At 36.2% G+C, this 21,308-nt stretch overlaps 2 protein-coding genes across 18 annotated transcripts in view; one reads left to right on the forward strand and one right to left on the reverse strand.

Annotated features, from left to right (window-relative positions):
- usp1 (ubiquitin specific peptidase 1) overlaps positions 1-12,290 on the forward strand; it is a 40,209-nt gene extending 27,919 nt beyond the window's left edge. For 5 of the 6 annotated variants that reach the window (XM_069938293.1, XM_069938294.1, XM_069938295.1 and 2 more), the window contains 7 exons: positions 660-789; positions 2,098-2,202; positions 2,624-2,793; positions 4,811-5,517; positions 6,179-6,337; positions 8,419-8,620; positions 10,428-12,290. In XM_069938293.1, the coding sequence (XP_069794394.1) occupies positions 660-789; positions 2,098-2,202; positions 2,624-2,793; positions 4,811-5,517; positions 6,179-6,337; positions 8,419-8,620; positions 10,428-11,190 (2,236 nt within the window). In that variant the 3' untranslated portion in view covers positions 11,191-12,290. The remainder of the gene's footprint in view (positions 1-659; positions 790-2,097; positions 2,203-2,623; positions 2,794-4,810; positions 5,518-6,178; positions 6,338-8,418; positions 8,621-10,427) is intronic. The other variant, XM_069938298.1, reaches the window with a different exon arrangement.
- The window catches only part of dock7 (dedicator of cytokinesis 7), a 310,961-nt gene that overhangs the window by 6,817 nt on the left and 282,836 nt on the right, over positions 1-21,308 (reverse strand). For 10 of the 12 annotated variants that reach the window (XM_069938284.1, XM_069938280.1, XM_069938278.1 and 7 more), the window contains 5 exons: positions 18,751-18,987; positions 16,602-16,745; positions 15,542-15,648; positions 14,460-14,627; positions 13,170-13,640 (listed from right to left, as the gene is read on the reverse strand). In XM_069938284.1, coding sequence (XP_069794385.1) covers positions 13,598-13,640; positions 14,460-14,627; positions 15,542-15,648; positions 16,602-16,745; positions 18,751-18,987 — 699 coding nt within the window. In that variant the 3' untranslated portion in view covers positions 13,170-13,597. Of the gene's footprint in view, positions 1-9,157; positions 9,365-13,169; positions 13,641-14,459; positions 14,628-15,541; positions 15,649-16,601; positions 16,746-18,750; positions 18,988-21,308 lie in introns of those variants that run through there. The other 2 variants (XR_011357730.1, XR_011357731.1) reach the window with 2 other exon arrangements.

Below are 21,308 nucleotides of genomic sequence, written 5' to 3' on the forward strand. Positions count from 1 at the left end.
AAAATTTTTGAAGCCAAATGACTTGTCTTATTTTGTTCAGGTTTTTTTGCTGAGAATTAAACATCATTTCATGCTTAGAAAGCCTTCCCTTGTTTAAACACTGTTACAAGTAGTTTGGTGTTGCTACTGTGTTGTTTTTTTTTTAAATGACCAGTTAGCAAAAAAAAATAGTTTATTTGGAATGGGCCAAGTCTCGATCATTTCAGATAATTGAAGTTGAACTGTACATATAATGAAGATGTTGTTTATAATTATTTATTTTCAAAACCGTGTTCCTCATTCTTGATTGTTCTTCCACATTTTAAGTTGTATGAATGATTTCCTTTAATGAAGGAGCTTTTTCAATAGTTTCTGTACCATGACAAAAATAACAAACCAGCAGACTGTATGATGATCAGTATTTTTTAGATAATTTAGATGATTTTCAGTGATCGTTTGACATGCACCCTGTTTTATGTTAGTTTATGGCCATCCTATGTTTATTTTTAAAACTTCCTCTTCAGTACCTTACCATTGTTCATATTTTACATTAAAAGTAATTTAATGTAATCTGACTTTTCTCAACAGTTATAAGATCTTTTCAATTTTTTTGATCAAGGTTGATTACTATTCTGGTAACCTGGTATATCTTTCTTTCCCCATCTGCTAAAAAAAAACAGATGTGACAAGACCATTCCTGGAGCTCAAGTGGTAGCTAATGCAATTGATTGTGAAAAGAAGGAGGAGATTCTACCTTTTGTGGGTTTGAACAATTTGGGAAATACATGTTACCTCAATAGTGTGCTTCAGGTAAAGTAATTGATACGTGGAAACATCTTTAACGTAATTGGACAATTTGTATTTGTCACTTTCTGATTTTGTAACTCATCAGGATGCATCTATTCTGAAATATGATTAATTTGGAAATGCAAGTTTTTCAAACTGTTCTTTTAAATTAAACTAACCCCAGCCTCCAGCATGCATTATTATCTCCATAATTTATTAAAAGTACTATTAATTAAAATAAAATAAGATCCTTATCAGCATTTAACACTTGGAATAGGAGAAAATATCACATTTGGTTCTGAAATCAAACCTTGGTAATAAAAGTGGGTACTTTTTTTTAAATTATTTCATTGGCTTCCTGTAGGACTAGGACTGTCTGCCCACTTTCATAAGTTACCATTTTTCAGGCAATTCAAGTTTTTGAAGTGCTTTAAAGCATTTCTGACAAATGTAATGAGTAGCAGATGTTGCTTTTATTCCTCAAAGTATGGATAAGCAGAGGAAAAGATGTGCAATTCAGGCAATTCCAGAAACTGGCCATTATCCTAGTATTTACACCAACTCAAGCCACCTTATGTCTTCACCAAAGGAATAGCACATTTTGAAAGCATTACCAATAACGTTTCCATTTTCAATAATCCCCATGTCCACAGTGTGGCCTAAAGAATCAAACCAGTAAACGGCAGTATAGTTTCTTAATTGACAAGTGAGAAAATGAATGATCACAGCTTTTAAAAAAAAAAAAAAAAAAAAATTCCAAACAAAATTAAGGTGTGGAGGACATGGGGGGAGTGGGGTAAGATGACATTTGGAAATTTAATTTTTGACAGAATTTTATTCAGCCATGGATATTTGCTTATCAGCTTTAGCTCAAATGGTAGTACAGTGCTCACATTTAGGAATGATTTAAAAAATCCCAGGAACCTGAAGAAAAGTAAGGGACTAATAATGTTCTTTTAATGAAAGAATTAACCAATCTAACAAATTTTTGTGCATATATTGACTACCACGTTCTTGTATTGTAAGTTATTATATTTCACTTTTCTGTAAAATAATTCTGAATCTTCTGAGATATTGGCTAAAACAGTTGATAAAATATTTTAAATTGTAACTGTATAACTGATTCATATAATCACTGTATAATTGTAATATTCAGGATTTGCACTAGCTGACTGGTGATGAAGGAAAGCTTGGTGCACAAAATATGTCTTTGTGCTATGATAATGTAATTCTATTTAGCGGTTCTTCGTGATTGAGTAATTTTTATGTTGATGGAGATCCCTGTGTAATTCAGACTATTATCACAGTTTGTTTACATTTTTTAATAAGTAGGTGTTGTATTATTGCCCTGGATTTAAAACAAGGATGGAATTTATGTATGACATTATTACCATGAAACAAGAAATTATCAAGAGTGAAGATCCCAAAACAGACCAGGTAATTCAAAATTAGAATAAACCTGCATGTTATCTATTTGGAATGATCAGCAATTAGTTGGTCACTATATCCTTAACTAAAATAGATTTGTTTATTATTAGTATTGTGTCCAAAACAATGTCCACTAACAAAGCCAAATATTGGCTTGGTGAGTAACTTTCAGATCTGTAATTCAGCATCACATTGCCATAGTGATATCTTAAGCTAGTTCACAGAGGAACGAAAGAGGACTCGTTAAGTCAGTAAACAAGCACAAAACTGCCATAAAGGAAATGGCGTTTCTCTTTTCAAAGTATTATGCATGTAATGAAAAATAATGCTGTGGAAGATGGGTGATTAATTTTATATCCTGACAGTTAAAAGTTAAAGCTAACTAAACTTAGAAGTACATTATTAATCTGTGAATGTTTCTGTGCTATAGAACATAACAAATGGTCGAGAGGAATTGCCAATTTGCTTAGAGTTAATCTGCAGTTTGCATAACTTGATTGTATCTATGGAGCAGATACAGGCCAGTTATCTTCTCAATGCCAAGAATTACACAGAGAGGGAACTTGCTATTCAGCCCAAGAGACTGATGGGTACATTGAGGTATGTTTTCAAATGCAATAATTAATTGCTAACGATTGGTGAAGGGAAAAATTTAGATGTTGGTGTTAAAGAATGGTGTCTGCGTTGGAATTATAATCAAAAATTCAGTCTTTGAGTACTTTTCCCACAATCTATGTAGTTGGCCTTTCATTAAATATTTTTAAAGCCAGAATCCTTGGCAAAATCAGAAAATGAACATTTATTCGTCTGAATGACATGGTTAAAATGGATTTTGCAGTGCTCCTCTTGTGTTTCCTATTCTCACCTAATGCCACTTATTTTGGTGGCCATGACTACAGAATCACAATAGATTCCATGAACATACTTCAGTCATAGAGTAGTATCCATTCTTCTTCCATGAGCGTAAAATAGTTTTTTTCCCCTTTTGTGTTAGCTTCTGTTTGAATTGCACTTGTGAGACACTAAGTAGCAGAAATCAATAGGAAAATAAGATTGTCTTTTTCTTCTATTCTGAAATGCTGAAGTAATTTTTGTTCTAATGGTGGTGAGAAAGCCCTGGTGTTCTGACTACAGTTTTGGCCTCTGTATTTAGGGAATAATGTACTTGCATTGGAAGTAATGCTGAGAATGTTCATTAGGTAATTCCAAGGATTGAGTTGAGAAGGAAAGAAAATGAGCAGATTGTACCTATAATTATTGGAGGATAAAAAATGAATAGTGATCTCACTGAGACGTGCAAGACTTTGCGTGGTCTTGATAGGGTGGTTATTGAAAGGAAGTTTCCCAATTTCAAGAGTTTGGGAGGCATAGTTTCAGGATAAGGGATCACCTGAAGATGAAAAGACATTTATTTTCTCAGGGGCATGAATCTCTGGAAATCTTAACCCAGCCAGCTATGGAGGTAGAAATTTGACAAATATTTTAAAGTATTAGTGGATCAAGGGCGATGGAGGAAAGAGGCAATATTGAGGCCAAGACTTGATCAGCGAAGATGTTACTGAATGCTTGAGCAGGCTTGGTTTCTATTGACTTCGTCCTATTGTCCAAGGTTTGCCCAACCCCTCTTAATTCTTAATTCATGTTCATTTTAATTTTTGGGATATTGACATTATCATTTGTCTCTGAGGAAGTGGGAGTGAATCATCTTGGACTGCTGGAGATTGTGGTGGCAGTATTCCAAAGTGCAATTGAATGGGAAGTTCCAGAATTAAGAGACAGTGAAGGTGATGGAATGATGATGTTTACAAATCAGGATGTTATGTAATATGAAGAGCCTGCATGAATTGCCAGAACATTTTACTGATGACTTGGTGGAAGGGGTTATGGATTTGGGAGTTGGTGTGCATTGTACCCCAATAACATCTGTGGTTGGCAACACACCAAATGCCTTGAACACCTACCTATGTTGACTAGTTTCCCCTTCCCTATTCTTTTTACATCTTCCCTCAGAGTATATCAGATTTGTTTTCTGTCTATTTTACTCATAATTTTTCTCCCAACTTGCTTTATCAAACATTCTCAATGGGTTCTTGTATTTTCCTGGTAATTAATTTGGATGAGCAGGAGTGTCATTAGGTTGTTCAGCATCGAGAGAACCGGTTTTATCATTCCTATAAATTTTACATCTAGCTAAAATAGATTTGTCTCACAGCTCACCATCAGTAAATGCATCAGTCGAACTGACAACTAGTGCATTTGCAGACCTATTGCAACAAGAGTCAATATTGAAATTATCCTTATAAAGGCTTTATTTCAAAGGAGCTCATATTCCATGAGCATTTCCAAAAGTTAAAAATAATTGGAAACTTTTTGAAACATGCAATTCCATCATCTTGTCTCTTCATTTGAACCCCATGACCTTGGTTAGATGTAATGCAGGATCTTGATGGAACACTTACTCTTCTGTAATCAAGTGGCCAAGTTATATCAGTAAGATGTTAAGTGTATTTGCAGTGTATTATTAAAAGTCCTATTTTGGTACAAAAAGTGAATTGACATTTGAATAAAATACACAAACTGTCCACAAAATAATGTATAAACTGTCCACCTATTTTAGAGAGCTGAATCCAATGTATGATGGTTATCTCCAGCATGATGCACAGGAAGTTTTGCAGTGTATTTTAGGATACATCCTAGAAGCATGCCAGTTATTAAAAAATAATAAATCTGCTGAAGAAAAGATTGACCCTGAAACAAATGAGGAAAATATGCTGAACAGGCCCACTGAAATCTCTAGTGACAAAAAGAGCATTGTACAAGATGACCATGAAATGCCTGATCTGGAAAAAGAGCAGATACAAAAGAAGAAGAAAAATGGAAAACGAAAAAGTGACCCACAAGTGGGCAATCCAATGAAAAGATCTAAATTGCCAAAGGATCCTAATCATGTAGAAGGAAAAGGGCAAACAAGAGGGAAAAGGAAACCTTCAGGAGACCATATTGAGCAAGCACCTGATATGGATGTGAAGAATGTATATGAAAATGGCACTGCTTGCATAGTTGCCGAGAAAAAAATACGACTTGGATTAAGATTTGCTATGTCATCAAAAATTTGTAGCCTTGGGAAACTGACATCAAATACAAACACTAAAGGACCAAATAATGATGATGTAAATGGACATTCCTTCAATTGTGGAGAAGCTGAAAATGAGGACCATTCAACAAATTCTTCATTGGGCTATACAATGCAGTGTGTTAAAGAAATCCCCTGTGAGAAAAATCAAGACTTGTGTGAAGTTGAAGATGTGAGCACATGTAAAACAGGTTAGTGAGTTGATAAGTTCTGTTAAGTCTTTTTTTTCCTTTTGATCCAAACCAGGATCTAGAAGATCAGGATGCATTGATTGTCTCTATAAACATTTCACACTGCTAGTTTTTAAGACAATACTTTTTTTTTAAATCAAATATTCTTGGTTTGGTATAATTATCATGTTTCTATAGAGAAGTAAGAGGCAAATGTGATCCTGGAAAAATAAGTTAATGGTGCAGTTAAGTTGTTGAACGTTAACAGGAATGGGAAATGGATATTGAAATTGTATCAAGGTCATAACAGGAAATTAAAGCCGTAAATTAAGTTTGAGAGCCCCACAGCAGAAAGTAAGAAATTTTGAAGTGTAATATTTTTGGTGTATTTAGATCATGAAACAACATTCCAAGTTGTATTTGTGCTTTCGTGTTCAAAAACCTGCTGGTCTTTAGCTGTAAGTTGTATGTCTGGAGGGAGTGCTCTACTTAATAGCTTTATTGTAGTCTTTTGAATTGTTCCTCATTTGTAATGCCCAAGCTGTTACAAAGCATAAATCAACAAGAAAAAAATCTCACCAGGCAAATATGTAGGATCTTTACCTTTGTAGTTTCTGGAACATTTACAAAAACTTCAACACTTGGTGTTATGTTTTTTAATGGATCCTTTTTGTTTCTGTAGAATTGACTGGCTTTGACCTAATGGATGGAATGTTCCAAGGACAATTAGTTCTGAGAACACGATGTTTGGAGTGTGAGTGTTACTCTGAGCGAAGAGAGAATTTCCAAGACATAAGTGTACCTGTTCAAGAGAATGACCCAAAAGAGAGAGATTCTGAGAGTAAGTTATGAAATAGGTTTTTGCTGTTTGTAGTAACTTCCTGTAGAGTCTGGAATTCCTGTTTGTGACTTGATCTTCATAAAAGATCCATGACACAATGTGGGTTGTTACTTATCAACTTTGATATGCGATTAACATGATACTTAATACATCATTTGAAATGTTACATTTCATGGTCAAAAGTTTCAGGTCCAATTCTAGACTACATCTTCTCAGAACAATTCAAAACTGACTTTTTTTTAAATCTCAAAACCACACAGAAAAAGACCTTGGTTTCACAGGCTATGTTCAAAGGAATGCAAAACAAACTGTAGACTGCTCTAAACTGGCAGCACTTGGTTTTGACCCCTACACTGTTATTGTTACAACTGGGAAATGATAAATACAGTACATAATTTTCCAGTAGTGCATTGTGTAACAAAATACTGCAGGTGCTTGAAATCTGAAAAAATAGAAAATGCTTGGAATACTCTGCATGTCAGGGAGAAATTGACACCCTACTTCATTTTAACCTCTGAACTTGAGGGAAGCTGCTAAAAAAGGAGAATGATTTCCCAGTGAAATGACCTGTCATTTTAGTGGTCAGACCATGTTTGGATAACTCCAGTAACTGCTGACTAGTCGGTTTGACTTGAGTGGTGGAAAGTCTTTGGAGCGATAATCAGGGACGGAATTAACAATCAACTGGGAAGTGTAGACTGATTAGAGAAAGTCAACATTAATAAAAACAACTAATTTGAAGAGTTTGAATCAAGTAATTGGGCAGGGGAATAAAGATACTGTGATATATCATAAAACTGATAATATAGCACATTTGGAATTTTGGTGCCAGCCTGGGAAATTTTACAGACTATTGTGACATTAATAGAAATAGCATCCAGTGCAATTTTAATTCACTTATTCTACAGTATTATTTTCCAGTGAACGAGGTGAGGGAAAGGAAAACCTGAGAATTAGGACTCGAGTGAGTTTAAACGCTGCCACAAACTCCACCAACATCAGACAGATTTTGAATAGTTGGATGTCAGATTATTGGAATTTTTAAATATATCTGAAAGGAAGAATTTTCTCAGCCTCTGGGGGCAGATGGTAAAGTGGCACTACTTAGTCAGAGGAAACAGGCCCTTTTGGCCCAACTTGTCCATGCCATCAAAGTATCTTCCTAAGCTAGTCCAGTTAGCATGTTTGGCCAATTTTCCCTCTAATGCTATCCATATACCTGTGTAAATGTCTTTTAAATGTTTTGATTGCATCTGCTTGTTCCACATTATCAATTGGCATAATAAAGCTGTCCCTTTCTAAATCTTTCCCCTCAATTTTATGCCTAGTTTTAGACTCCCCTACCTATGGAAAAAGACCATCACTCTTTACCTAGGCTCCTTATAATTTTATATAGCCTTTAAAAGCCCCCCACCCCCCTGCACTCCAGGGAGAAAATGTTAATTTAGGCATACAGCACGGTAACAGGCCCTTCTGACCCACAAGGCCGTGCTAACCAAATAACTCAATTAAACTACAACTCCCATACATTTTGATGGATGGGAGGAAACTGGAGCACCCAGAGGATACCCACACAGACATGAGGAGAATGTACAAGCTCATTACAGACAGCACTTATAACCTGGGTTATAACCTGGGTTGCTGGTGCTATAATAGCATTGTTGCTAGGCAAACTGCCACCCAACCTCTTGTTGCAACTTAATCTCATCAGTCCCAGTAGTGTTCTTGTAAATCTTTTCCATATCTGTTCAAGAAAATGTGAAATTTGTGAGACAATAATTTCTCTTGTACAAAGCCAATAACTTATTCATAACTAACCTTGAATTTACTAGCCTGTAGCTGGATTATCCTTGCAATCTTTCTTATATAGGGCATATTTTCCATCCTTCTGTTTTCTAGCATATTGGATTGTTTATGTGCAGTTGATATTGTTTCAACAGGCCAAATGGTATTCTTTCAAAATGAAGTACTGGATAGTAGTGTTAGGAAAAATCTTGAGGCTGATTTCTAGAATTACTGTGTAGGGATGAATAACAAGGGGAAAAAATTGAGTGTCTTTAATACTTTTATAATTTCTTCAGTATCACCAGAACCGAAGATGGAAATAAAAACGCTGAAGTGGGCGATATCACAGTTCGCTTCAGTGGAAAGAATAGTTGGTGAAGACAAATATTTCTGTGAAAACTGTCATCATTACACAGAAGCTGAACGCAGCCTGTTGTTTGACAAGATGCCAGAAGTTGTGACGATCCATTTAAAGTGTTTTGCAGCGTGTAACTCAGAGTAAGTTTGAAAATCAGTGATTTAAAACTTCTGTAATCTGATTTGTTTTCTCCCACCTGCTTTTCTTATTAAATATTTTGCCATAATTCTTCCTTTTTAGATAGAAATCCAGAGGGAGATGAACTCTATATTCACAAGTGTGTGTGTGTGTGTGTGTGTGTGTGTGTGTGTGTGTATATATATATATATATATATATACACAATTAGAACCACAGAAGACAACAGCACAGAAACAGGCCATTTGGCCCTTCTAGTCTGTGCCAACCATTATTCTGCAAGTCCCACTGACTTGCTCCCTCCCATTCCATAACCCTCTAGACCTTTCCCATCCATGTATCTATCCAATTTATTCTTAATAAATAAGATCAAATACCACATCTGATGGCAGCTTATTCCACACTCCCATCACCCTGAGTGAAGAACTTTTCCCTAATGTTCCCCCTAAACCTTTCCCCTTTCATCTTAAAACTAAAAAAAAATACGTTTCAAAATATTTATTTATTTATTTTAAAAAATTTATTTAAAAAAAAAGCTTTGTAGTAATTTTACCTGTCTACACATAGGTTAATGTATTTTCAGTGTCTGGGTATTGGTGCCAAAGTGAAAATTTATTTCCCATTCTAACTGTCCTTAATGTTGGTGGGGATTCATAGTCTTCCTTCAGGTGATGGTGCCCCACAGTGTATTCCATGATTCCGATTGAGGGTCATTAAAGGTGAGATACAGGAAACTGGATGCTGGAATCTGGAGGAACAAACAATCTGCTTGAGGAACTCAGTGGGTCAAACAGCATTAGTAGAAAAATGATTGTTAATGTTTCAAGCCAGAAGCCTTCATCAAGACTGTGTGTGGAGGGAAGACCATCTCCTCTCAATAGCTGTCTTCTCTTTTCATCTCGTTGAAGGGTTTCAGCTGGAAACAGAGTTTTTCTCTCATTGATGCAGAGTTCCTTCAGCAGATTAAAGGTAATATTCCCATGGGTCTGCTGCCTTAATGTACACATCTACAATAATTAAAATGCCATAATTTGCTAAATATTTTCATGCCATTCCTATCTAGAATAGTAAAAATAAAATTGAAATGTAATGCAGTTAACAATGCTCTGACCCAGAAAATGAGGCTACCAATGATCTTGAAATTTCCCACAAAATTCAACTGTTTTAACCTTTAAAGAGTTTAGAATGAACAGCACAAAAATTGGCCCTTCAGCACAACTCATTCATGCTAACTGTATTGCCTATAAGCTAAACCCATTTACCTCTATTGGGTCCATATCCATCTGTCCAAATGCCTTTCAAACATGGTAATTATATCTCTGTACTTGATCTAGTGGCTCCTTCCATATAACCACCACTCATGGTATGGAGAATTTACCCCTCAGTTCAGAAAGAGCAGTTGTGAAACCCTGAGGCAGGGTGTGCCTTTATGAATGTATACTGCCCTTCATCAAGTAGGGTGACTGGAGGCTAATTTATCACAACAAATCCATTATTTTAACTGTTCATATTGTACTTTAGATACAGTTTTTTGGGCTACATAATTTGTAAATTTAATATGCAAATTAAAGTTCAATTATAACTTGTAAAGGATAGTGTTCATGTACTGTACCTTACAGCAGAACTATCTTATCAACAGCTTGTGTCAGTTTAATGAATTCCCTTCATATCATTTACAGAAGGTTGGAAATTATAAACTTTAGGGTTTTCATTCAAATCCTAAAGTTAGTTTGCTTCACATAGTAATAATGTTGATTGTTGTTTGCTTGCTGATGCAAAATATGGACTTGTATTGCCACCCACCTTTTTAGGTTGGAACCTTATGGAAATCTCTCAAAAGTGAATACTCCCTTACTGACTCCTCTTACACTTTCACTGGAAGAATGGAGTACGAAAGAAGCTAATGACAACTATGAACTGTTTGCAGTAGTCATGCATAATGGGGTGAGTATTAGTAGTGGTCATTACACAGCCTATATAAAAATGACATATTCTGGGAGTCATGAGGTGCACAAAGAAGAATCTGCCTTGAATTGTGCATATGGTGTGAAACAAGAATCACTCAGTGAAGAAGATGCAAAGAACTCTGTTTGTTCACATGAATTTGATGATGGAGAGATATCAGTTAAATTAAAAGGAAACTTCCAAACATCTGGTAAAATGACAAAGAAAAATGCTGAAAGTGTTGGGCTCCTGGGTGGACAAAAAAATATATCCAACTTTGATCTTTATGGCTCCAAGAACAAGAATGACCCTGAAAACCCTGGATTTGCATTAAAAGAAAATGACAAATCAGACTCTGTTAACTTTGAAGATAAACATAATTGTTTTCTCAACAACCAAAGTAGCATTAATAGTCAACACGGAGAACTTAAAACTCAGAGAAATGGTCCAGAAAATAATATTCCTCAAAGCTGCTGTGGTCTGCAGAAGTATGAAGGAAAATGGATGTTGTTTGATGATGCTGAGGTGAAATTTACAGATGAGCAAGATTTTCTCAGCTCACTTTCTCCATCAACTTCTTGTGCATCAACACCATATCTGTTGTTTTACAAGAAAATGGTAAACCCATAAACATGCGCCTTAAATTGTTGTAATATAATTTTGTCATGGGGTATTTTTCACTGCTTGTTATTTAATATTGATTATTTTTAAACCTTGCCAGTGAAGCTTCATGAATAACCAATCAAACAGAATCAAAACAGCCTGATTAAACACCCAAATTGAGGTTTAAATATGAAAATATTGCAGGCTCTAAATTTGTAGGTTTTGAAAATTGAATACTTGCAGTATTTGCACAAATAATGCCATGTGCAAAATCTATATTTCTTTGTCTCCTTAGGAGATTGTTCTGGTTTTACAATTCTACTTCATCCCAGTTTGGTTGGCTGTTTTTGATGTTTCAAAAGTGATTTAAAATCACCACAGACTAGTGTAAAACACATTTCCATATTTATAAAACTGCCTTGCAACCCATAACAAAATGGTAAGAATGTGATCTGCTAAATTTTATAAGGTTGGGAGATGGGAGAAGCCAGTTAGGTCTGACCCAATGCCTGAGCTTCACTTCTAATATTTCCAGGTTTCAAAGGAACCTGCTGCATTACTCTGTTTACTACCAAGTATTTGGTATTACTGTGTTGGCTGAGATCAACCTTGAACAAACCTGACCTTTGAATAGTCAGAATGAAGCTACAAAATTCTAAATTTGGCACTTGTTGAGTTGTCATAATAAAACCACACAGCATTTAAGAGTTTGTTTTGTTCTTAATTCAGACATTGCTATTTCTACACTATTTAACATTTATAATTTTTGTCATGGTGATGGGAGGTCATATCCTTAAAGGGACATTTATTTCTAGATTTTTGCTCTACCTGTTTGAAATTGTACATATATATTAGGAATATAGTCACATTTCTATTTTCTCAAGCATTGTACAATAGTCATGAAAATAATGTAAATATAATTTTGAACAAAATTGCTTTTAAGTTTCATTGTATAACTAGTGTACAGTTTCTAAGGTATTTGAGAAGCTGTTGTATTAATTCACATCCAATTTGTAAATGCACTTGAAGATTGTCCATAAAATCTACTGGTCTCTTAATAACATTTATTTGAATTAATAAGCCTGCATGCTCATGTCAACATTATATCTTGGATTCTCCCCCCCCCCCCCCCCCCCCCCCCCCCCCCCCAGAAGTGACCATTTAGCATAATGTGGAGACAAAACGAGGCTTGGTCACTATCCTAAGTTGGCAACAGTAAATCACAGCAGTTTTACTGCCATAGAAACTAAAGGTGTTTCATATATGTCAAATCAAAATGGGTTATTAACACAATTGGTACATAAACTTTAATGTTTTTGTGAATTATATAGTTTCAGTGTTGTGGTAGAGAAATACTGTTGTGACAGGCCTTTTATCATGACCAGTGTTTTGATGGTGTAGACATGGACAGAACAATCTTCTAATTTGAAGCTAGCCTTGGATAAAACTTGTAGCATAAGGAACTGATTAAGTTCAACCTCTTTTTAAACCTCTAATAAAATGGCAAAATAATATGTACCAGTAATGTTTCTTTCATATTTTCACAATTTGAAGTGCACAGTTCTATGCAGATTATCTTAATTTGAGTGTGAGAGGGGCTTACAACTAACCCAGTGGATCATTGTAAGGTGGGTAAGGACTCCAATCCTTACTGCTGACTTTACTTTCCTAAACATAATATAAACAAATGGATTTATACCAACCAATTGCAGGAAATTGCTGTAATATCTTATTTTACTTTGGCATTAGTATCATTGCAGACTTGCGTGAAATCAACTTTTCAACACTAGTTCCACATGGAGAAGTCTTCAGGCACAGTACCCTTAAGTGATAAACGTGTGAGGGAGAACATCTAGTCAAGTGTTGTACCTAATATCTCATGGGTGTTTTTAATTTTAAACATTCCTGTTTGGATTATACAGAAATGTGTATTGGCTTAAATCCTCCTATTGATTAAGCAGAAGCTATTTCAGTAATTAAATGTTTTTACAAAAATGATCAGTTCCTTAGTAATTTCATTTTTTAATTGTACGTTTTTTAAAAATGCCAATCACAATTGATCAAGGGGTCTTGTTCAAATTTGATAAATAAAACATTAATAACTTTTAATTACATGTAGATAAATAGCAGGACCATTAGTGAATCTGAACAGCTGTACATGCTTGTGACAAAACAACCAACCACAATGCAGAGACTGTAATCAAATATAACCTTGAGCATTCAAATGATCAGTACCATCACTGTTGACATTTATCCTTGTTTTCACATTTAAAGAAAATGTAGTGTATATAAAATATCTACATTTATGGTTGTATAAAAATGAGGTATGAATTTCTTTCATGTATTTTTGATTACCACATCTGTTGCCTGATGATGAAATGCGTTGATATTCCTTCATATACATGCATAGTAGATAAATGTCTAGTCTATCTCTTCAGATGTCCACTTTCCGAAGGCTCAGTCGACTAAAAGAATCTCTGCAATCACAAAGAAAATGAATTGTGCACATTTTATTTTGCACTTTTCAGGATTTTAATGATAGTAGAAAATTCTCAAGGATGTGACTGCTGGGGAATTGTAGCTTGTTCTGTTCAGACAAGATTCTACTTGTGGCAAGTTGTTGATTAATGCATCTTGCCCAAGGATCTACCTGCTTTCAACCCAGGCTGAACTTGGAATGCATCACCCCCACCTTAACCAAGGTTGATAAGTGTTTTTGACAACAAAATCATTCTTGAATTGTGTAGTTTAATAGCTAATCAGGCAGTGCACAATGGGCAGCATGTTTAGCATAGCAATAAACATTATGCTATTGCAGTGTACTGGGATTCAAATCTTGTGCTGTCTGTAAGTTTATATGCTCTCCCCGGGTGCTCTGGTTTCCTACACCCCGGGTGCTCTGGTTTCCTACACCCTCCAAAACACAGGTTTAAACTGGGTGGTATGGGTTTAAATGGCCAGAATATACCGTACTATAAATAAATTTAAATGGCATCTTGTGAAAAATCCATCCTCAGAGAACATCAGTTTTAACAAAATTCTGAACACAGTAAAAATCTGGCAGCCTCATGCAACCAGCAAAAAAATTCTTAAAATTAGTACTCCCTAGTGGTCAGTTTGCCTCACACAACTGAAAAATTCACATATCCAGATCCTGGGGGTTTCACTGCATAATCAAACATGCAATTTGTCATGGCACTTTTGCTTCAAGATTTATAGGGGGGCAATATTATAATCAGAAAAGTTAATGTCAAATATTTTTTAACATCTCAGTAAAATCTGGAGAAATAACTTACCTATGGCAACTGAGTGGTAGAACTGGTTTATAAAGTTGGGGAATTTTCCGATTTATCAAAGGCTGAAGAGCTTCTTTGAGGCGATGATAATTTCGTTCAAGCTCGCGCTGATATTCCTTTTGGTCAGGACCAATTAAACTCTTATTCTTCCGTAGAGCATCTTCACATCTTAATTAAAAAATTGAAGGTTAGGAATAAACTGAGAATTATCCCTAATCTGGTTAACCTTGCCCTTCACTCTACATTTCTCTCTAGTCTGTTTGTCAAATGTCCCTTTCCCTGCAAACAATCTGTCCCATGTTCCTGTCTAATGCTAATCAAAATGCCTCAAGAAATCTTGTTTTGCATGGACGATATCTTGATCCAATGTACAATATGAAAATGACCAATGTTTTCTTGCCTAATGGGAGGGCAAGAATGTGTTTCAACCTGCACCAACTCTTAAATAGCATAGTTGAATTTCAATAATTCAGTTTTGAAAGAATCAGATAGCAGAAACAGCCTACTGGAAGATTATTCAAATATTTGAGGGAGTGATGAGATGACAGTGGAACTCTTAAATAATAGTCATACTGTTTAAAATAAAATACATTTTAAATTAAATACATAAAATACACATAATTAAGAATAATGCATATTAACATCGATGCCAATAAACACATCATTAAACACTGTCAATCAGCCTATGTGTCAGTCTATTGCAATCTATTGTACATAGCTGATGAGGACTTTAGTTTGGTGCCACTCAAAGCTTTTATTTTTTTTTGATGTGAGTGAGGGTCAAACCCGAAATGTTGGTTACGCTGAGCTTCTCCAGCATTTTGTGTTTTTACCAAAAGGGTGAGGAGAATGTTTATGCTCTATGGACCAATGGTTTATACCAGTTGGATCAGACATGTTATTTTAATGAGGTAGGTGCATCTCTGTTATCACCCTAAGTTTTCTTCATTAAGTTGTGTTCACAGCAAATCTGTGGTGCTCAACTCTATAGGCAGTGGTTGTTCTGTTGCATTTTGAGAGGCCAAGAGCTCAGTAGTACCTGAACATAGACAAAAATGACATGGGAAAACACAACATCTTACTTTTTGGTGAAGTCTTTAAAGCATAAGCGTAACTTGTTGTGGTGTCTGAATAGCTTTGGATCATTAGGAATTTCAGACAAAAACACTTGAGCAACTTCTAAGGGTCCCTGTGTGGAGAGATTAAATGTGATGGATAATTTAACTTCCATTTCCATTTTTTTACAAGGTAGAAACAATGCCAGAAATTTGTTTATGGTTGACCAGAGAACCAAAGAAATTGATCACATCTTAATTAATAAAGACAAATTTCAGGTGTGCATTAATCCTAAACCAAACTTGAAAATTTAATGTATGCTCCTATGATTAAAAAAAAACATAATTTTCTTGAAATTTTAATTTCCTTCTATTATTTACTTATACCTTTCCACTGTCAAATTTAAAAGGAATACAAAATGTTACTGATAACCAGAAGATACTTTTGAAGCTAAATATACATCACATCTGTTTTCCAATACTATTATTATTAGTCTCTCCATCATTTCTCATAGCCAGGCATTTCCAGGAATTGGCATCAATAATTCAAAGCAAATAAATCGAACAGCATCTAGTTAACTACAAGTTCAAATGAGATCGATTATGCAAATCAAAGTGATTTTAATAGTGCACTATTTGTTTTTAACCCTTAAATTTAAATTCATTTCTAATTTTACATGATTTGGTCCTTGCTCAATTTATTTTCCTACCTCATCCAACTAGTTACCCCCCAAAAATATCACAGCTACTCATTCATTTTAACATCAAATTGTAAGGTAATTTATGGACTGGGAGGAAAAAAATTCCATTAAAACCCAGCCTAATTGCTCAAAAGGAAACTTCATTTTTGTTTCCCAAAGGGGGATACGGAGTAGAAATGTGGTCACTTCAATTGATAAGTTGAACCACCATGACTTACAAAAAACCAATATATTAATCTAGCATTTCTTTAGCTGTATAATGATGTATTTACTTTGAGAAATATTGTTTCATTTGAATGGTCACAAATCTTTAAACTGTCAGTGAATATCGTTGCACACAAAATGAGTTGAGCTTTTTTTTCCTTCAGCTAGGTTTGAAGCCATACTTGATTAACTGTTGTTCCCACTGAACCTTGTAACACCATCTGAAGCATCTTGGGATCAGCTGGATCTTGGTGTGTTGCAAAAGCCAGCTCTTGAGTTTTTTTCTGCATATCTTCTATTGCCACTTCGATTGGTGTTAAAATGATCTGCAGTTGATAAAAACAAAATTTAATCATACTAAACTTTCAACATGTTTTTCATTTAATCAATGCAATTACTTCACTGCTTGACATTTTCATGTAATTAATCTCCACATAGCATAGAATGGTGACAGATTGAACAGAATTTGCAGCTTCATATTTGGATTATGCATTTACCAACTAAACTGACATGCTTCCACTTGGTGGCTTTTGAAGCCTCTAAGGAGTCTTGAGTATTTTCAGACTTGCAAAAATAGGACAGATTGTGAAGTAGTAGGAGATTAGGTTAATAAGACTAGAAGGGCTGAATGGGCCAGTTTCTGTGCTATAATGTTCTATGTTAATTGAGTGTGCTTCAGTCCTACTGTTTGTGCTTTGCATCTGCATGCTTCCATTATAGAAAATCCAGATGCCTAGTCCACTTTGAACAGGCACAGGCTAGAGCTTCCCATGTCAGTAAGGATGCTATACATTTTCAGGGACACGTTGAGAACATCCTTGAAGGATTCCTTAGTTCTCAAATAAATTTCTTGCTTCGGTGGTCCTTAAAGCAAATGTTGTGTCAGGCATGAAGACACAAACTCATGCTCACTGGAGCTGTACGAACATGATCAGAGCTTCAAAAATACTCAGTTGAGAGAAGATAGGGATTTGCTGCTTGTGGAGGAGGAGGGTTTTCCAAAGTTTTGGTAGTATTTCTCTAATGCTTTGAGGTGCCCTGCTATAGGTTGTTGACATCATATAGGAAAATGTGCCTGGTGCCATACTTGTACACTGTTTCCTCAGGTTGCCAAAATTTGTCCTGGAACACTGGAGGTAATGTTAAATTTAGTTATTGATGTGTCTTCACAGAGTGGTTGGTGTTCCTGCCATGGATCAGTGCATGGTGGAACAGACCTTTGTCTGTGGGTTGCATACTGTAAAGCCCATCCTCTGTTTAATTCAGTAAAGGAGTCAATGACTTGGAGTTCAATTTCCCAATGTGCAAGCACACAAGTGTCTGTCCTGCAGCTCAATGACTGAGGTTGGAGTGGAAATGAAGAAGCTGAAAGTTTTCTGTTCATTCTTCAGTTCATCTCGTTGGGAAGTTTGTTGAAGCTGAAGTGTGGTATTGCAGCAAGAGTTTGAAAGGAGTTCGTAAAATAACACAATCTTGCTTGATTGCATTCTATATTTGCATTTGTTGTGGAATGGATCCATTGGTTAACACCACAAATTGCATGTTGTAATTTAGATTATGTTCTTGATGGTTTCAAATTTAAGAAATATCCATATCCATATCGAGCAAGTCTTGAAGAGATTCCACATTTTAACTCTTGAAGAAAATCCTTGCAACAACTTTTGCTGTGGTAAACAGCAAAGAGGTTCCTTCTATAGATGCTACCAACAAATTTAGATATTTTTTGAAGAGCATCCCTTCCCATAATCCAACAGGGATTTTGTCTGTTCCAAATGTCAGTTGGAATTTTTAATGTCTTTCCTTGAACTGGGATAAAGCGTTGTGGGCATTTGTTTCAAAAACAGAATCTCAGGTGAAGAAATCTTAGAAGAGCTCCTTCCTGTAGGTGCTGAATGCCTTTATATCCATGAAAGGTCTTAGCTCTCTGTAAGGTAGGCCCTTAGGTTTTTGTGAGGTAGCACGTTCTTATCAATGCTAAAAATAGTCATACATGGTATCTCCTACCCCATCAAATTTAGACACTGAATTACACAATATTAGCAAGAAAAACATTAAATATTACATTTATAATTGCAATATCATATTCATGCACTTCAACAGTGAATGTAGAAAATTCAAAAATGAAAAAAATTAACATATACATGTTACATTATATCATTGCACATAATTTCTACTGCCTGAAAAATAACAATACAATGAAAGATGGTCTAGAGATCTGAACACTGCAAAATAAGATCCAGAAGTTATTTTTTGTTCAGTTGGAGTTTAACCAATGTTAAGCATTTTATCAACTATAAGAGTAAATGTTCAATCATGAAATAATTTCCTTACCTCCTCTTTGTGGATGACATTGATCCTGGTTTTAATATAAGGGAAAGCATGTGACACTGTCAGGATTGTTTTGCGTTTGAATTGTTCATGAAGATCACCATGAGCACGGCCATCTAATGTGAATGGTGTGCAATACATGAAACGTCTCAGATTATAATTTTTGTCAAAATAAGTAATCCTGTCCTTCATTTCATAGGTGTCAAAATATGGTTCCACGTAAGTTATCTGAATATAGGCCTGTAAAAATAATTTATAAAACTGATGGTCATTAGAATGCTAAATTTAAACATGTTAAACTACATTCAGACTGGATTTTTACAAATTTTCTCACTGTTCATTTCCTTACTCTTCCTAGCTAACTGAGGAAATTAGAAAAGGCACTGTGCCAATTCATTGGGGTTCTACCCCAGTCATTGTGTTATTGTACACAATTTTTGGCTTGTGGTTGTTGCAACCCAATGTTTAGAAGCAGCAAAGCCACTTGGCTAATTTCTGCAAATGTCTCATTTTCTAAAGATACACTATTTACTGCTGCTACAGCAGCTTCTTCCTCACTTTCCACTCCTTGTGCTATTTATCCAGCTAACACTAAAGTTACAGAATGTTCCATAGTTCCAACTTAAAATATGTGCAATTGTGGTAGAATATAATGAAACAAGGTCGGGTCAGATACAGCAATGAGCTCTCTGAACCCTTCTCCATTAACAATGGCGTGAAGCAAGGCTGTGTTCTCGCACCAACCCTCTTTTCAATCTTCTTCAGCATGATGCTGAACCAAGCCATGAAAGACCTCAACAATGAAGATGCTGTTTACATCCGGTACCGCACGGATGGCAGTCTCTTCAATCTGAGGCGCCTGCAAGCTCACACCAAGACACAAGAGAAACTTGTCCATGAACTACTCTTTGCAGACGATGCCGCTTTAGTTGGCCATTCAGAGCCAGCTCTTCAGCGCTTGACGTCCTGTTTTGCGGAAACTGCCAAAATATTTGGCCTGGAAGTCAGCCTGAAGAAAACGGAGGTCCTCCATCAGCCAGCTCCCCACCATGACTACCAGCCCCCCCACATCTCCATCGGGCACACAAAACTCAAAACGGTCAACCAGTTTACCTATCTCGGCTGCACCATTTCATCAAATGCAAGGATCGACAATGAGATAGACAACAGACTCGCCAAGGCAAATAGCGCCTTTGGAAGACTACACAAAAGAGTCTGGAAAAACAACCAACTGAAAAACCTCACAAAGATAAGCATATACAGAGCTGTTGTCATACCCACACTCCTGTTCGGCTCCGAATCATGGGTCCTCTACCGGCATCACCTACGGCTCCTAGAACGCTTCCACCAGCGTTGTCTCCGCTCCATCCTCAACATCCATTGGAGCGCTTTCATCCCTAACGTCGAAGTACTCGAGATGGCAGAGGTCGACAGCATCGAGTCCATGCTGCTGAAGATCCAGCTGCGCTGGGTGGGTCACGTCTCCAGAATGGAGGACCATCGCCTTCCCAAGATCGTGTTATATGGCGAGCTCTCCACTGGCCACCGTGACAGAGGTGCACCAAAGAAAAGGTACAAGGACTGCCTAAAGAAATCTCTTGGTGCCTGCCACATTGACCACCGCCAGTGGGCTGATATCGCCTCAAACCGTGCATCTTGGCGCCTCACAGTTTGGCGGGCATCAACCTCCTTTGAAGAAGACCGCAGAGCCCACTTCACTAACAAAAGGCAAAGGAGGAAAAACCCAACACCCAACCCCAACCAACCAATTTTCCCCTGCAGCCGCTGCAACCGTGTCTGCCTGTCCCGCATCGGACTTGTCAGCCACAAACGAGCCTGCAGCTGACGTGGACTTTTACCCCCTCCATAAATCTTCGTCCGCGAAGCCAAGCCAAAGAAAGAAATGAAAACCAGTCTCCTCACTGCAAAGAGTTAAATTTCTAAGATGCTAGAATCGATGCCAGTAAGAGAATTTTGCCATGATTAACAATTCGATACTGATGGAGATCATAGAAAATTTACAGAAGAAAGCCATATGGCATATGACATTAATCCCAAAAGTGCAAAACACTGTAATCACAACTTCCAGTAATAAATTTTTTGGCTTGTAGTTTTTCGTATTTTTTTGATGTAAGAGGGTTTCTGCCTTTCCACCACTTATCAAGCAGTAATTTCTGGATCTTTACCATCCTCTGGGTCTCCATCATTTGTTTCCCCACAAAACCTTCCATCAATTAACTTAAATCATTGCCCATTTTGGCAAGGCTCCACTTAAATACAGTCTGGAATTCAAACAAACAGTAAAAAAACAAAAAGGAAAATATATTTTAAAATTTTAAATAAAAATGATAGGTAAAAATACATAAGTTTAAAATTGTAAAAAGTAAATGTTCTCTGAAGTAACACATCAACCTTTGGTGAAGATATGAGTGGAGGGCCTTGTCCGTGCTTTGCTCATAGCTGTTTGAATAAAGTTGTATGAAACAGCAATTGCTTCGCCTAGGATGAAGCGCTGGTTGATGCTGTTCACTATTGGGGTGACTTTCTTAAAGTGTCTTCCT

The sequence above is a fragment of the Narcine bancroftii genome, chromosome 5 (assembly GCF_036971445.1).
Source record: "Narcine bancroftii isolate sNarBan1 chromosome 5, sNarBan1.hap1, whole genome shotgun sequence".
In the NCBI taxonomy this organism is placed as follows: domain Eukaryota; kingdom Metazoa; phylum Chordata; class Chondrichthyes; order Torpediniformes; family Narcinidae; genus Narcine; species Narcine bancroftii.